This window comes from Copidosoma floridanum, unplaced genomic scaffold (assembly GCF_036245765.1).
Source record: "Copidosoma floridanum isolate Cflo_tuat_1 unplaced genomic scaffold, Cflo_Japanese_pri ptg000012l, whole genome shotgun sequence".
Taxonomy (NCBI): Eukaryota; Metazoa; Arthropoda; class Insecta; order Hymenoptera; family Encyrtidae; genus Copidosoma; species Copidosoma floridanum.
In genome coordinates this window covers 61,135-79,197 of record NW_028321889.1, presented here as the reverse complement: position 1 = coordinate 79,197, position 18,063 = coordinate 61,135, and the positions used below count along the sequence as shown (strand labels likewise).

At 33.4% G+C, this 18,063-nt stretch overlaps 2 protein-coding genes across 3 annotated transcripts in view; one reads left to right on the top strand and one right to left on the bottom strand.

Moving 5' to 3' along the window:
- The window catches only part of Skeletor (DM13 and DOMON_DOH domain-containing protein skeletor), a 63,800-nt gene that overhangs the window by 34,567 nt on the left and 11,170 nt on the right, over positions 1 to 18,063 (top strand). The window lies entirely within an intron of this gene.
- Positions 1,016 to 2,956, bottom strand: LOC149375054 (uncharacterized). 2 transcript variants are annotated; one of them, XM_089590183.1, is made up of 3 exons: positions 2,860 to 2,956; positions 2,328 to 2,747; positions 1,016 to 2,209 (listed from the first exon to the last, which is right to left on the bottom strand). In XM_089590183.1, the coding sequence occupies exons 1-3, from the start codon at positions 2,950 to 2,952 to the stop codon at positions 1,766 to 1,768; spliced, it is 957 nt and encodes a 318-aa protein (XP_089446309.1). In that variant the 5' UTR covers positions 2,953 to 2,956; the 3' UTR covers positions 1,016 to 1,765. The 2 variants fall into 2 exon arrangements, with proteins under 2 accessions (XP_089446309.1, XP_089446310.1); XM_089590184.1 differs by having other exon boundaries at positions 2,328 to 2,744.

The following is an 18,063-nucleotide window of genomic DNA, read 5'->3' as shown; positions in this document are numbered from 1 at the left end:
ATATACATTTTATAAGTATACATCTGTTGTGAGTATAGAAATACGTGTTTTTAGTATGAAAAAAAGTACATCTAAAGTTATTGACTTTTCTAATTAGTACAAATGCTTGATCTTTTTTAGAATCCTATCCTCTATGCTATGTATAATTACTGTATATTAATATTATTATCAGACCATAGAAGTGAAAACTACACAGAAGATAGTTTTGTGAAAATTTTACAACCTTCAATGACGTACGAAATTAATCACTGAATTTTCATAAAAACTGTGGAATTTCTTTGTTACGTGAGTTTCTCGATTCGTGAATAAATAAATGCTTACATACCATCTTTATTACAAAAATAAAAATATAAAAAATTATAAAATTACAAATCTGAATGATCCAGAATAAAAAATGATGATATTCTTACATATTTCAAGATATGAATAATATTTGAAAAAAAAGTATGAGAAAGCAAAAACAAACACTTTAAGCCCTGAATAATTTAAATGTGCCAAATAGTTTCTGATACGACTAATTATACACTCACAGAGACAGACATTCTTTATGTAATATATTTTCACCCCTAATACTATAAAATACATTTCTGATACAATTTGAAGGAAATTAGTTTCTTTACTGATAAAAAATTCTCTCTACGAGAATCGTTCATCATTCATTGTTATTTTATTTATGTTTTAATATTCTAAAATAAAAAAATTCGTAACGAAAAAAGTTGAATTTTTCATGTTCCAAGCTCAGCTGAAAATTCTAGCAAATTAAACGTTGAAAATGGAAGTCTAGCTTCTAAGGGTAAAAAAAATTGAGTTTCTCGCACTACCGGTCCCTTGCTTAAACTAGTGATAATTTTTAAAAAATCAGAAATTAATTCAGATAAATCGTGTTTTGTTGGAGCTAACCTCATTTTCGAAACATTACTGCGTATAATTAAAACAGAGGGAAGGAGTTTGCTGAACAGTAAGTACAAAGTGGTATTTTTTATTTCACGTTTATTTATTTTAAATACAGATGCATTTCATCTCAATAACTTTACACTCTTAAAAATACACTGTTCATCAAGTTTGTAGTAATTTTAGTAATTCATTCGTCTGTTGATTCAAACTGTATTTACGTGTTAATTAAAACATATAACAGCTTTACAATAATTTTTGTTGTTTTTTTTTATGAAACTTTTAATTAACAATCAATTTTCAGTCAAAAAAGTCCGAACGGTTTATCTATCAATTAACAGGCGCTTATATAATAATTTTTATTTTCTAATAGTAGCAATTTTGTAATATAAACTTTGAAATCATAGAAATAAAATTTTTTTTAATTCAAACCGAGAAAGAAAGTCGGCTCTGAACGATATAGCCAAAAAATTGTATGCTGATAATGGTTATATATTCATCACTAACAAATAGATGTATCAGTGTAACCTTTAAAGTCTTCTTTGTGGATACGCTGATGCTAGTATTAGTCATTATTAAATAAAGAACGAATAATTCTAATGATCAATAACAGATGTGTGGTACAAAGCTTAGTAAATACAGTGGGTGCCAGGGTGACGAATCCTAAAGTAAATACAAATAGGACTATTTGCAAATACACGTGCCAATGTACTGTTGATAAACTGATGTACTCGACGACCGACATTACCGACGTATGTGTGTGTCTTTGTATTTATGCTTGCATCACTCCATGCATACTTCAAAAAACTACGTTCAACTAACGAATCTTGATTTGAAATTGAACACATTAATAAAATCTTTTATTGGATGTCGATTACATAATAGTAATATTTTTTCTACTACTGATCTTTATGGGGGTACTCGACAATACTCTTTTAAAAAACTCGTCCCGAACTTGAACATCAATGGCTTTATATTGGTCGTAAACTTCCTCAGTATGGCGACTTATAATTTTTCTCATTTCTTTGACTTTTTTTCGGATATTAACTTGTTCCTCGTCGCTTTTGTGTTCAAAATCATCGTAGATTTCTAATACTTCTTCTATTTCATGCTTCACATTCATCTCTGTTTGAGTTGCATTCTTCAACAAGGCACTCACTTTCTTGTAATGATGAGGATCTACATTGTATCGGCGTGTAAGTTTGAATTGGTAGTCAAGATCCAAAATTGTCTGTTGTCTCATGTCTTGAATGTCGTTGTAGAAAAACTTTTTCAATGTAGAAATCCAATGTACCAATAATGCCAGTTCTCTCTTGTCCTGTGACACAAAATGAATAAGAACCAAAAGATTACAACATGTTCTGGTGCATACAAGAAACTAACAATATGACAATATGACTGTTTACAAAATACATTTAAAAAAACATTAGTTTTACCTGATCTGTTAAGTTTTTACGTTCAGCATCTACTTTTACTCGGTCATCCTTGGCTTGGATTTTATCACTTATGGCCTTATATTCGTCAATGACTTTCTCAGTAAGGTAACCAATATTATTTGTTATTCGTTTCATACTTCTATAGAGTCTGACTTGCTCCCCATTCCTTTGATTTTCGAAACTGGCATACCTTTTAATTGTTTCCTCAAATTCATCTCTTAACGACGTCTCATTTTTAATTGCGTTTTTAAGTAATAAATGCATTTGCTCGGTATTATTACCCACATCGTACTGGTCTATATTTTTTTCCAGATACTTTAGACCTGTATTCGTCCTATATTTTAACTCTTCGATTTCTCCGAAGCATAATTGTTTCCATTCTTTTAGCCAATTTGCAAATAGTTTCAACTCTTGTTTCTGCTGATAAAAAGAAAAAAAATTATAAAAATCAGAACCTTCAGCGTTTAATTACACGTAAAAAACAAATAATTAAAATTAAACCAAACACTATTAGACAAAATATTAAATTTACCTCATTTGTGAGAGTTTTACGTTTAATTTTAACTGAACAACCAAAAACAAGACCAACAACTAACAAAAGAAAAATAAGTGCTTTCGTGTACATGGTTGCGATGTGCATTAATGCAGAAACGACACTAAACCAGAGACTCAAATATACTGAGTAATTTCTTCAAAAGTTTTCAAATATACTATCTATGTACTGGCTTTCAACATAATAGTTTTGAAATAACTTACGACCAAAGACAGATAAGTTTTTTCCCTCCTATTATCAAAAAAATATTTCCTGTGAACTCAACTACATTCAAACAAAGACTCGTATGGGTCATAATTCCTAGAATCAATTATAATCTACTGTGCCTGGAAATTTTCACACGCGTCTAGTGTTCATGCGTTTTAGAGTAATTATAGAAAAAATGTCCCTAGTTATCAATTAGACTACAAATGAGGTATCATAACAAAAAAAAATCAAAATACCAAAGACACAGTTTGAGCCTAGCTTGTTTCAAAAATGTTAAACATTTTCAATGAAATCAGTTAATTAATAAACACGGTTATTTATAAATACATCCCAAACGCGTGTATGTAATAATGTATGTAAAGCTGCGTAAGTATATCTTTGAACGACTTAAGAACTATAGTTGCACCCACTTAGTAAACTCTTACACATTTGCGGTATAATGTGTCAAACATATTGATCTTGTCAATTCACGTGGTAAAAACTAATAAAAGTTTCGATTTTAATTAAGAAATTCTACGAGCTGAACTCCAGTCAGATCACAATGGCCCCCTTCGCATTAAAATACCTCCTACATGTTTTATATAATTAAGTAACTTTTTTGTCATCTAATCATGTAAAATGAGAAACCAAGAAAAATATATAGATGTTCAAACATTAACAAAAACAAGATACTTGAACTTGACATTTACAGTCAAGTTATTAAATGAAAAATTATTAGCATAAAAAATATACATATGCACGTATAAAAAAACTGTTTAAAACAGAAACAAAACTAATGGAGTTAAAATCAAAGATGACTAAATACAACAACGTGCCGTTTAAAAATAGACAAGCAATAATAAAAAATGACAACTTAAAGACAATTAAAATGCTTACAACAGCTTAATATAAGAAAAAGAGGTATTGATAAATATCATGGTTCCATAAATTAATAAAAAACAAACAAAAAATTTTTTAGCAAAATAAAAGAATCGTAAATAACAAAAAATATAAATGATAAAAAAAATTTCGTTTTAGATGCAATAAGTTTAAAAAAAGGAACCAAGACCATAATGTAGAAAGAAATGCGAACGTAAATTTTACAGACATTAGACTTATAACCTAGAAAGATAACTGCTGGGTGAATAAAATAAAAGATAAACATAAGTAGATAAAAAAAAGTTATTCTAATAAGCATACACTGAGAAAAAAAGTAACAATCTAGAAACATACATACTAAACACACATATTAACAATAAGATATGCATTTGAGATTAAAGGGGGTGAAAGGCAAACTTAGGCAAAAATACTTATGAGTTGAAACTATGTCGGAAAACGAAAAAACTAATAGATACCCAGTTATTAGGACATACATGTAGAGGCGTAGAACTAGCTGGATATATGTGTGTACAAAGACTGAATTTGGGAGAGTTGACGAAGGTAAACTTTTAAGAATAAGAATTTGAGACACTGGCATGTTAAAAAAATTAATAAATAAATGTATTGTAAATAATGAAATTTTTATACTCTGGTCAATCAGAAAAGCAATAAAAATTTTAAAATCGCAAACTTTGTATCGGTAAAAACTTTTTTAAAACCTATTTTATAAATTGATATCGAGCAGTTCAAGTATTTTTACATTGTATCATTGCACGTTATAAAAAAATTAAAAGTTAAAATCTAAAAATGACTGCAGAGCGAATTCGACCGTACAAGTTGGTAATTCCTAACGATGCAGGAGCGTACTAGCCACTTTTTTGAGTCAGGGGAGTAAATTTAACGTCTTCGATTTCTCTCGTCACCTGTCCTTGGCAGGGGCTTGTAAATTTTTATAAGAAATGGAATTATTATATGGGTACAAAAACTTGTATATTCTGTAAGCGAACTTGTTTCTAAAACATTGTTTCATGATTATAATTAAAAAAATGGGGGAAAATCTGATATTTGGTAAATAATAAGTACGGCTTATTAAATCTCACTTTACCTTTATTAATGTTAAATACATATACATCTTGCACCAAGGACCTGATAATCTAAGTGGTTGTCACATACATAGAACAACGAAGCTTATGACAATGTGCAATATTTTACAAATTTGTGTGGTCATTCGAGAAAGATAATTATAAAAATTTTACGGTGCGTCAATTTCATGACATATTGTTTATCACAAAAATTCCTTTTGCTTGGAGTCTGAAGTCTTTCAATATCCTTATATCAGCTTTAGTTTTTGAATTCGTTCACACTATCAATAAAAATTTTAACTTAATTGTTCATTTAATAAAACATTAAATTACAACCACGTTATACTGTTCCTTGAAAAATTCTAAAATTACTTTAATTTTATTACCAGCCAAAGTTTTAATTAATAAATAAATTTAGTCATCAATTGAAGATGAAGAATTGTAAGCTTCCCTGGTGAATGTTATAAAACGTTCGTGCGAAGTGTCCTCATCGCCCCTAGTTCTGTTCTTAAACTCAACATCACCTTTTGCCGTTGCCGTTCTTTTGAAATACTCGTTTCGGATTTTATCACTCATGGCTTTAAATTTGTTGAAAATCTCCTGTGTACGGCTACTAAGCTGTTTTTTTATATCTGTGATATTTTCAAAGAGTCGCAATTTTTCCTCGTTGCTTTTATTTTCGAAATTACTATAGCTCTCAGAAGTTTTTTCTAATAAATCTTTCACTTCTCTCTCGTCCTTGATTATATTTCTGAGCAGCAAATACATTTGCCCGTTAGGAGGATATACATCATATTGGTGTATACGTGTTGATTTGTGGTCAAGATCAGAAATTGTCTGTTCTTTTACCTCTTGAATGTCTTTGTAGAAAAACTCTTTTGATGTAGAAATCCAATCTACGAATAATTTTATTTGTCTCTCATCCTGTCAAACGGAACAAATAAAAATCAAAAAATTATAAGGTCTGCTACATACCAGAAACTAATAGTAACGAAATACTTATTAAAATGTATAAAATATTAATTTTACCTTATCGTTTAAAGTTTTACTTCTAGATTTAAATGTATTTGCGAAAACAAGACCAACAATTAAGACAAGAAAGACAAGTGCTTTCGCGTACATGACTGCGAAAAGAAGAAATGCAACTGAACTAGAGACTCAAACCCTGGTTGGTTTATATAACTCCAAAATTTTGAGAAGTCATCTAGATGACTACTTTTTAAATTATAGCTTTAAGATGACGTTGTGACTAAAGTCAGATACATTTATCTCCTCTACCATTCCTACAAATTATTTTGTAAACTCTATTTCTTTTAAACAAAGAACTGGGGGTACCAAAGTATCAAGACTAAAATTATTCCATGGTGACTGGAACTTTTCACATACAAATTGGTAACTGAAACAGTTTTTATAAAGTTTAGAAAAATTGTAGAAAATGATTAAGTTCTCAAAAACTGTTCTATTTTAATTTGTTTCCGAAAAAAGAATGCAGTCATGTGCCAAAATATATCGGTCATTTTGTGGCATTGAATAGTCGACGTGTATAATTGGTATCGTAATGTTTAATTTCAGTTGGTGCCTTAGTAGTTGTGAAGACAAATGAATCAATTCTTGACCAAAAAAATATGTTTATTAACCACGTTATTTATTAACCACAAACGTATGTTTATTAACCACAAACTAATCCTAATCCAACTACCTCAAAGTAAAATTAAAACCATACGGATTTTTACTATCTCTCATAAACTACGAATAAATGAATTGATTCTTTTGTACTATTTCAATAATCAAATGAAATATTGACAGTTTGTAAAATAAATTACTCCACTAAGTAAAACTGTAAAAAATATTATCAAATGCCCAAAAATTTCTTTAAATCTTATACTGCAATAATCTCGAATATTTAAATGGACTTTCTGTAGCTTTCAAATAAATTGACTAGTATACCTGCAGCACATTTTAATCAAAACCAATCTGGTCAATTTCCGTTTCCCTTTTTGCAACAAAAATGCTCAGAAGTGTCCAGAACTGAAGCGTAATATTCAAATTAATCACAACTAAAATTAGAAGTTCTAAACATTGTTAAGCTTAAACAAAACTCCACATGTTAAGACCACAAGATTAATTTTTTTTATAGAAGAATATGAAACTTTCATACATTTTTGCTAATCTTTACTTCCTTACAGCCTTATCTAGTAAAATTAAAATTTAAGTTGATCAACAACTCCCTTCACAACTTTCCTTGTAATCCGATACAATCTCAAAAAAATCCGCACGACTTGCATATTAAAATTATCAAAAAGAATTAAAAATTTTCTTTGAGTCACGATAATGTGAGAATATCAAAAAAACGACCGCTGGAGGGATGGGAGGGTTCAGTTAGTGAGTACAATTATGTGCCCTCTGGCAGTCATTTTTTAAAATACTTTCTCGTTTATTTAAGTTGGAAAAATGTGCTACTCCTAGTAGAATTGTGAAAGTCAGATACCAGGCCTGCGATAAAAACTTTTTTTTAAATAATGCCGTCGCCAAACGAGCCCCTAATATTTAACATTCAACATTATTAGTAACATTATGGACCGCACACAATTCAACATTATGGTGATTTTTCATTTCTTTAGAGTATCAATGATGTATAATATTGCTAAACACGTATACGTTTGTATGCATTATTCTATTCTTATAAATAGTAATTTGCATCTGAAAAATAATATTGTCTCCAGCAAATATAAATATGCTGTAGCCAAAAATAATGCATCCCTCGTTCAAGATCTGAAAATTTATTTGCTCAACTTCACCACTGTCGTACGAGTAAATAACTTACAGTGCATTGCTCTGCATCTCATTGTACCTTGTTTGGTTTTAGTTCCGGTTGGCCCGTACAATAATTAGACAAACAAAAGAGCGCAAAACCTGCACAAAAAGTTCCATATTTACTCGGCATGAAACCACACTGTCCCCAACATTATGTCAATATCGGATACTGTGGAGCAGCCCCTTACGATTATATTCCTCTCTCGGCATGTACAATAGCGTCAGGTGTATATATTTGTACTTATTAGCATTTCACAAAAAAATCCAATGTTTTCTCACCACCCCTGTTTATGTTCAATAAGCAAGGGGTAAGAATTTTTTCTCTCAGAAAAATAAAAATTACCACCAAACACCTTCAATTCCAACATACGCTGCAGTTGTCGGCGTCGACGCTCTGTTACATTTACACAAGTACATAATATAGGGGTAAATATATGCTCGGACGGAGGGTAAAGAAAACCACGGAGAAAACAAATTTTCCGTTGCTACTTTTATTTAGCGATGCAGCCGGTACAAGTTGTACCTGTTACATGTTGGCCATACCTCTACACACGGGCAATTTTTTTTTTGCTAGGTGATTTTCCTATTACCAGCTGGGCAGGGTGGCTCACGGTAAATTTCTCGCATCAGCTGCGGGCGGTGAAAGCTGGAAAAATAATAGGGATCCTTGAAACTCTGTCGTTGAACGCAGCTGCTGTCTATGGCTGTTGATTCTGGTGGTTTCAACCTTGGAAGAATGTAATTGACATTGTGTTTGTGAAGTTTTGGATGTCAATAAATTAATGTATAATACACTGATCACTACACATTTTTTGGGTCCATGTATAATAGGGTTTTTACATTTGCAAATTTTTTTTCATTAATTTTTTGCATAATGCACGTTAAGTTTAGCTCTAATTATCAGTAGTAATCGTACTACAGTTGATACAGATGAAAAAATTCTAAGAAGCGCCATCAGTTGCCCTATTTTTTAACCATAATCATCATTTCTCAATATTTTATCATGAAAATTAGTGAAAACTACCAAATAGCTTAAATTCATTGCCGCAAATTATGCACGTATAAATTAATGGATGTTGAGATTAAAACCAATCCTTTGAGATTTATCACTATACTAGTGGAATGATAAAAAATAGTTTTTTGCTTTTTCTTTTTCGTTATTTTTGTTCTGGAATATTATACGTTTGAAAATCCTTAAACGCAGTGTATTCATTATTATTATTCAAGGCTTTGTGGTAATCTTAGTAGATACATGCAGTCATTTGTATTTATCGATTAAAACTTTTTAATATTCTTTGCGATTAAAGATTACCAACTGTATGATAATCTGTTTTTAAAATTACTGTTTTTTTTTTTTTCTAATCGCTTTCAGAAACAGAGTTTTCCTCATCTTATATATCAATATTATTTATGTAGATTATTTTTAAAATTTAATTTTAATCGAAAGAGTTGGTGTCATTTATACTCTGCGAGAGAATCCTTGGAGGAAAAATCCGAATGCCTTGACCAGGAATCAAACCCTCAAAAAAAAAAAAATTTGTGTGAGGGTGCGAGTATTTTATTGATTACAATCTCAATTTGCATTTAATAGTACTAGCCCAGTAAGTAAACCAAAAAATTCTTGTTTCTATTTATGTAAAAAAATTAGTTGGAGTGGAGTTTAATAACATTTAAGTAATACTATTGATTGTTAAAAATTTTTAATTTTTATGATTGGAAGAAGCAGTACTTAAAATAGATATCGTCAACAAAAAAATTACAAAAAAAAAGGATTAGGAAGGTTCGTACCAATACATTGGCACCGGTTAACATATTACAGTAGAACAGGAACGTATGTGTATAATTGTATGTGTGGTAATTAATAATTAGGGGCCCAAATTATTCAACAAAAACTTACTCATCTGATTAAATTGCTGCTCTAAAAATGAGCCAAATTTTGACTCGATATATGCCTTGGATAAGGAAACTTATTCATTAAAAAAAAATTTTTTTAATTTTGTAGTGATATAAGTTTTCACAAAGAGTCATCAATATATTTATGGTAAAACTTTCGAATATAAGTTTTTCTATTAAAAATTCACCGCCTTTTTTTACATGTACGCGTAATCGAAATAAAATAAATTGGTACAAAACTCTTACAAATGTATGCACCAATGTTTCATGAAAACCATAAATTTCTAGTTATTAACTACATCCAAATTACTTTAATAAACCATTTCTTAATTTTTGTACATCGTAAATAACCACAAACGAATTGTACAAAATATCTATCGATTTTTTACAAAAGACACGTGAATACAAAATTAATAAATTAAGGATATTAATATCCTCATAATGTATCCACCTACAAAGCATGTACAATTTTTTTTACATCAGCTCAACATACCGAATATTATCTAAATGGAAGTAACCACGAATGTTGTTGGAGTCATGTGAAAAATTGGTCGTGCAGCATAGCAGGAAGATGTACTTCCATATATAAAAATTGGGGCAGCACTACTATTGCAATCATCGATTTTAGTTCGTCATTAAACGAATTTTTGAAAAAATGTTACGTGCTCGTTACTCATTAAATTTTGTTGAAGTAGTTAGTGTTTTCATATAATTTACAGCATTAATATTACAGTTTTTAAATATTTTTATTTTCAAGCAATAAATAAACAGAAATAAAAAATTTTTCAATACTTCTCACCCTGTTTTCTGAAACAAAATTTATAGTTTAAGTTAAACATGTGTAAATTTTACCTTTTCTCAAAAAGACATCCACACACCTTGTTCAATTTTTTAAAATCACCCGAATATTTTTCTTCGTGCTTTGTAAAAGTGACAATATTTTGAAGTCTTGAAAAAAAATTTCACTCCAACCATCGAGGCATCGGTACAATAGAAGTTGTAAAAAGTGACATACGCTGTTGGTAGTAGTCATAGGAAGACGCATGATTATCGAAATATTGCCATAAAATACAAATAAGGTGCAACAATGTTTCTCAGTGACAATAAAGTTCCATCGGTACCCATTACTCGTACGAAAAATATTAATTTGTCGTAAAATCATGTATACCAACAAGACTAATCCTATCTGCCCGCGTAAGCAGCTGCGTCACACTCGTCGTCGAAGAGAAAAAAAAAAATCTAGGTCATACCTGCAGTTACCCAAACGAGCACAAAAACACAAAGTAGATAAACATTAATGGAGCGCTTAGCAAGCAAAAAAAAAAAAATTCTACTTCCACGCATCACTTTTCTCACGAACTAAAGCAGAGAGAGAGGGGGTAAAAAAAATCGCTCACCCATAAACATCTCGCACAATTAACGAAAGTGCATGTACAACTCACTGTACCCACTCGTATTTATTTTTTTGTATACCCTTCCCCCCCTCCAAGCATATGCCGATTTCTCCCGAGTCTCCGCGCACACCTACGCTCATTTACTCTATTTTCCTTCCTCTCTCGATCCATCCACGTATACAAACCTTTCGCACGCAAATCGCCGAGCGTCTCTGTAAATGCACTTTTTCTATACCCGTACCGGCTTGCGAGCGCGCATTCCTCGGGGGACCTCGACCAAACGCGTTCGTACAAACACGTGAAAGCCCATCGCCGCAAACAAGATCGATTTCTCCGTCACTTTCGGAGACACGGCTCCCCTCGAGCGACTGTCACTTAACCTTTTTTTTTTTTTTTTTTTTTTTTTTTCTGAAAACTCAACTATTACCCGCCTCTTTGCCATTTTTCCACCCCACGCCCACGTGACATAGAAACGTCACGGCTGTGCGCGCCCTACGTACATGTACTTGTACTAATGGACGGTAAACGCGCGAAAGGCCATTACACGGTGCTTGAGAATGCGTTTGCATACACCGGACGACAAACGAAAATCGTGTGTGTATACTTGTACCACCCCCCGTGACTACGAATACGTCATACACGGGTCGTCAGACCATATTATGTGTGTGTACCTGCAGCCGCGGTGGCGGGAGAGAGGAGTGCACCTTGTACGCGCCCCGTTTAATAAAAAAGAGAGACTCATGTTTGCACCAAAATGGACAAAAACAAAAAAAAACAAAGCTGGAGGGGCTGGCGAACGAAAAGACAAGCACCCGCACTGAGAGAAAAAAAAAAAAAAAAAAGTGCTAGAATGGTAATCTGGTATGTGGGAGCTTGTTACTTTGGCCAGCCCAATTTTTACCATATTCTGGCCGGTAATTTCCTTTGTACAAACTCACTGTACTTAAGTACAACAAAAATAACTGCTCTAAACATAAAAGATTATTGTTCAAATAGTAAAAAGTCTCTTATAGATTTTCTTTTTTCCTCTCAGTGCAACGAACAAATGAGTAGGTACATATATATGAGTAAGTAAAATGAAATGCGAACGTAATGCACGAGAGAGCCGTGTCTCTGTCCTTTTGTGTTGCAGAATGCGCGCGGAGGGCAGGGACAGGCGTACTACAGCACGCAAGAACAAAACCTCCCCGAGTCGGGGTCCGGGGTTATAGCGCGCCAGCAGCAGCGGCCCCATCGCCAACAGCAGCCGCACCAGCGCCCGACGACCTACCGACCCCCGATCCAGCGCCGCGAGGGAGTCACCGACGTGCAGATCATCCCCGCGGTGGACTACCAGATAGACGGCCTCGCCGGGGGTGGGCTGCACCGGCTGGGCCCCGAGGACGGGGCGGTGGGTCGTCGGGCCGCGTCGGGGCACCGCGACGATGTCAGGGCCCACGCGCGCTTCCAGCAGTACCAGGGCCCGAGGCGGAGGGTCGAGGCTTACCGCGTCCAGTATTAAAATGCACCGCGTAATGTGCAGACTCGGATGGATGATGCGTGGGTGTGATCGATGGACGGAGAAGTTGTACTCTCGTCTATTTGGGAATGGTGTCGAGTAGAGGGAGTTTGTGTTTCGTTTGATATTCGTTGGGGGTACTTTTTTTTCTAGACGTGACGACCTGTGGAGACACGTTGTCGAAGCTTCGAGACCCAGGTATTCGGCCAATGGGTTTATCCGATAGGATTCTGCAGTGTTTTATATTCAATACTGAAAAACGGCAAAAGTTAGGTCATGTCAATAAGTGAGCCAGGACAGCTTATCGTGATGTTATTTGAATTGTTCGTGGAATGTTTCATTTTTTTTTTTTTTTTTTTTTTTTGTACAAATTTTTAGATCAGATGGTGCGGAAAGTCTATTCGCAAATTTCAGCACATACATGCATACAATTGGATGAAAGACAACGAATGTGTTGAATAAGCCGATTTGACAAATTGTAAGAGCATGTACTTATTACCACGGCCAAAAACATTGTTTGTTTTTTATGATGTAAAATTGACTGGGTCAATAATGGTTTGTTTGGATATTGATGGCAATAAAATTCCTACTTTTGAAACCCAGTCTGAGGTAAAAATCAATATTACTTTTTCAAACCCAATAACACAGATTTTCACGAATCTAAGACAGTTGGGACGTGTACCTTAATTTTTGACCAGTTGCTAGTATACATTCGTTCGAACTTTGTTTTTTTAAGTACTGTAAAGTAAAAAAAATGTATTGGATCACTTTAAAAAAAAATACTAGAAGTATATAAACTCGTAAAGTGATCTGATTATTGGTATTACCTCAGTTTACAAATGAAGACGAATTTAGAAGAAGAGAGAGAAATTATTAAAAGTTTTGATCGTCACGTACACACATTAGATTGGAAATACGGAGTTTGTGCTTTTTTAGTGCGATGGATACCATGGAAAAGAAAAATTTCGATAAAGTACTTGCGTGATTGTCACAAAGTAAAAAATAAAATCGGTGAAAGTGTATGTGAAAGAAAAAAAAAAAAATGAAAAGTTACCATTTTCGACACGCGGAAGCAGTATTTCTCACGAAAACATTTGGATGAGACGAGCCATCGGTGACAGAATTGCCAATGGGGCCAAAATAAGCAACGACGAGAGAAATCCCGTTTTCTCTTCTATCTTGCTAAAAAAAAGGAGGAAATTAACAAAAATTCAAGGGAGTTGGGACGGAAAAAATCCGATACTTTGCCTTTTATCTCGCTCGCCCGAGCAATTCGTTTTTCCGGAGAGGAATTTACCGGCGGACAGAACTCGTATACACGTATAGGACGTGCAGTAAAACACACTGTGCTGGCATGTTTCCACAAGAGCCCCGAAGATGAGCTCAGTTTCCGAGAGTTTTTTTTTCCATTCTTCAACGTGTACCATGAAAAACGGACTTTAATCGAGAACATTTTCTACTTTACTCATTAGTACGTAACTAAACACAACGTATAAATAAACAATAATGGCCCACAGGCGACACGTGGCCATTAAGGGAAAATTGAGTCACTCGTCAAGACAGAAAAAAAAAGAGCGGAAGGAAGAGGCGGTACCTTTGTTTCTGCCACTATCGCGGAAGTAAGACGTCTTTCGAGGTGGACGAAAGCGGTGCATTAACTTTTTAATTGTCACATTCTTTTCGCTGCGGTAATTTTCTCACGGGCATGTTTTGCGACCAAATTTCCCATTACGTCGATAGCTTCTCCACTGCTACATATACGTATATACTATATGACGAGAAATTTATGCGACTATTTTCATTTACGTTGTTTTGCATGCAGTAATTTTCTTTTTTTTTTTTTTTTTTTTCCTGACACATTACTTTATAATCCCGTAATTTTGTACCCAAATCTTTACCTCTATGTTGTTACTTACCAAAAAGTATGTTACTTCAGGCTCCATTGACTTTAAAAAAAGGAAAATCGGAGCAATCGTAAATCTCTACAGTGACTGTTGATTTCTGTTTTTTCTATCAGTACTTATATATATGACTTATTCGTAATAGGTGAATATCACGAGTTAACAGTATCGTGAGACAGATAGTGTAAGAAAAGTGCATCTTTATTTTGATTGTTTTTTAAATCTCGAAAAAAGTTTAAGAAATTTTAATCAAATGCTGATTTTATCCAAACGTACTCGTTGTAACAATGAGAGAGATTTATTTTCTCCTCCCTAGCTGTCAAAAGAAAGTTTTTTTTGCTTTAAAAGACTTTATCACTAATTAACGAATGGTTGGATGTTTAGAAAGAAAAGAGAAAAAAACCAGAGCAAAAGTCTCGACCTTTTAAAACCCCCGAAAATAGGAATGAAAGCAAGCAACCCCGAAAAAACCCAAAAACTAACCTCAAAATAATTCCAGCCACGGGTCATGATATGGTCCGGACGGTAACGAGAGTATCATTCATTTTGAATAGACGAGCAAAGCAAAGTTCGCAATCACGGGGTTCGCATTTGCATTTGAAGGACGAGGCTGGCAAAACCACGCGGTCGCCGCAGATTATTAATAGGGTCGTGCTCGGCAAAAAACCGGCTTTTGCTAAGTACGTACATAGTGCTGTATAACTTAGGTGCTCCTTTCTCTCGTTCGTTTTCTTGTTCCCACGATACACATTCCACCCACGCGTACGCATGCATGTGTAGCTTTTTTTTCGCACGTAGCTTTATAAGTGCGTCTTTTAGCTCGGCGACTTGTCTGGTTTTTTTTTTTTCCATTTTTCGCCAGTCAAACACGGAAAATGTAAAGAATCAGTTGAAGTATGCTGATGAATATTTAATACAATATAAATATATTTAATATAAATGGAGAAAGGGCATGACTCACAAAATTTGATGATAAAAATATTTTTTTTTTGTGGTATTGTTTGTTTCTCTAACAGCAAAAAATAATGCAAAGTGTTTTTAAAATGTTTGCTTTTCATTGGAAATTCATTAAAAGTTTTTTGAGCGTATGATGCTTTTACTGTTGTGTTGCAATAGTCAACGTGTATCAAATTCTTTCATCATTTAGTATAAAACGTTCGAAAAACAATGTCATGTTGCACCTGTAAAGCATACATCTAAAAAAGTGGTTAAACAAAGTTTTGTTAATGTTCTATGAACATTGAAAATACCCCCCCGGATTCATTAAATTAAAAATAATTTTTGGTCTCTAATGTTGCTTTAATTTTCTTGTAATACATGCACAATAATCAGTAAAATTTACTAGCTCATCTATATGAATTAATTCATTTACTTGTGTACCTTACCTCTTGAGTGTGCATGGCGTGGGGGGTTGTATTGCAGGTCATTGTTAGTCAACTAAAGCACTTACTTTACTTCATTTCGAAAAGCTGGGTCATGACCTCTATGATTTTCCGAAGGTTGCGATGAATAGGGGGAAAAAAACGTGTGTTGCGTTAATTAATCAACACGTCACGAGCACAGCAACACGCAGTGTATAGTCCCCCTCAGTATATATAGATGGTGATAATGATGACGGGGCTTGTGTAGCCCTTCGAATTTCGAGCGACGTTAATTATAATTATTTAATTTGCTTTTTTTTTCTTTTGTCAAAAGCATGAAATTCGTGGAATTTTCATTAAAATGTACATTAATTTGGAAAACACGCGCACCACGTCAGCTCAAAAGCGAGGTGGCTCTTTCACGGAATTCACAATTTGAAATACACAAGCTTTTGAGGAGAGCACCATGGAAAACTTCTTTTGACAAGTGGAAGAATATTATACGCTAAATCACAAACATTACTTTGCAAAACTGTTTCTGTGCGTCATTCGTTTGGTTTCATAGTCAAAGGCGCGCGAGAGAGCCACTGATTATTTGGCATGCGAAAAAAAGCACGATAAATACCTTAAAAAACTAATAACACGGAAAATATTTCGCTTTAACGGGATCCAATCAACGTGGGAAGACTGGCGTTGAAATAACATTTTTTTCTACTCCGTTGAAAGTACTTATAGCCCATATATCCATTGCCAACGCCGGGTAACGTCCAATAACGAATATACTCATAACTTTGGCAAGTTTCCGTTTGTTATTAAAAACATCGTAGCTTTTTTTTCTCGGAACAGTATATAAGCTGGAGGCCCGCGGGCGTGCAAATAAAAAAAGAAAATATAAAAGTTTACAACCTACGTGCATCCGATCGATGTGTTTACAGAGTCAGTGTATACGATAGGTTTTCAAAGAGCCAGTGTATCGAGCGATTGAACAAAAAAAATAATAAAAATACTCGCTTTTTATTAATATATAAAACAGGAAAAAAAAAAAAAAAAAAAATATAGAGTGAGCGTTAAAAAGGGAGGATCACTTATTTTTGCTTTCCGCTACAACAGGGGCGTTTGTAATAATATAGCGGAACAACGTATGCATGTGAACATAACATGCATTTGGAGGGTTCGCGAGAGAAGGAGAAAATTAATTACCTCCACGACTGTGATAAGAGAAATCGATTATTGGATTAACATCGAATGTCGGCTACATGAAAAGGATGGAGAAGGAGGGGGGATGAATAGGAGACAGAGAGGGTGGCTGTAAATCGGGAACAAGTGACTTTCAGGGCCAGTGCTTTTGTGTGCTTAAATTCAATTTATTATTTGTGAATTGCGTCAATTTTTGAGGATATATCGTAGTCTCGTAGGTGTAGTTTTAGTGGTGAATGTATTTCTATACATACAATATTTTTCTCTTAATTTTAGAAAGCCTACTTGTGTGAAAATTTTTTTTCAATCAAGTCGGTGAGGTTTTAATGGTACGTGTTACTTGTCACGTTAGAAATAAATATGGGGTGATAGTTAAAGAGATATATACCATAACATTCACCGTTGTTTTTTAATTCGTTTACTACGTTGACCAACTTGGTTGTTGTTATGGTCAACACCCAAAAGTAATTCCGAAATACTTAGCAAGATTTCGAATAATTGGACAGTAATGAAGTGACTTTTATAAAAAAAATCAATTTTCATCCAACCAATACAATTTTCGCTAGCATAAAGATATTTTAAACTGAAAAATTGTTGATAAAACGTTGAATCATCAAAGGTTTTAGAAATTTTTATGATGTTGATTTCTTTTTTTTTTTTTAGAGCGAAACGTGTTCAAAGTAAATTTAAAAAATGATTTTAAAAAGTGTGTTTTTTAATGTTTTAAAAAACTTTTTTTTTTCTACAAAATAAAAAAAAAAAAAACCGAATCATGATGGTACGAGTTTACAGTCATTCGTAAGATTACATCTCCCACTTTTGACGAAAAAAAAACGCGCACATAAAGAACTTTGGATACTCGACGAGTGTTATTTCATACGTTATTAATATTTTCGTCAGTGTATACAATTCGCACGTAAGATATTATTTTTAATTATTGTAAACATATTGTACACTATTTTTCTAGAATGTCAAGGT

Bases quoted from the DNA above. Each gene is read 5' to 3' on its own strand.
- LOC149375054 (XM_089590183.1), bottom strand. From the start codon at position 2,952: ATGTACACGAAAGCACTTATTTTTCTTTTGTTAGTTGTTGGTCTTGTT. The intron at 2,748-2,859 runs GTAAATTTAATA...TCTTTTTATCAG, and splicing joins GTAAAACTCTCACAAATGAG to CAGAAACAAGAGTTGAAACT. The intron at 2,210-2,327 runs GTAAAACTAATG...TTTGTGTCACAG, and splicing joins GTAAAAACTTAACAGATCAG to GACAAGAGAGAACTGGCATT.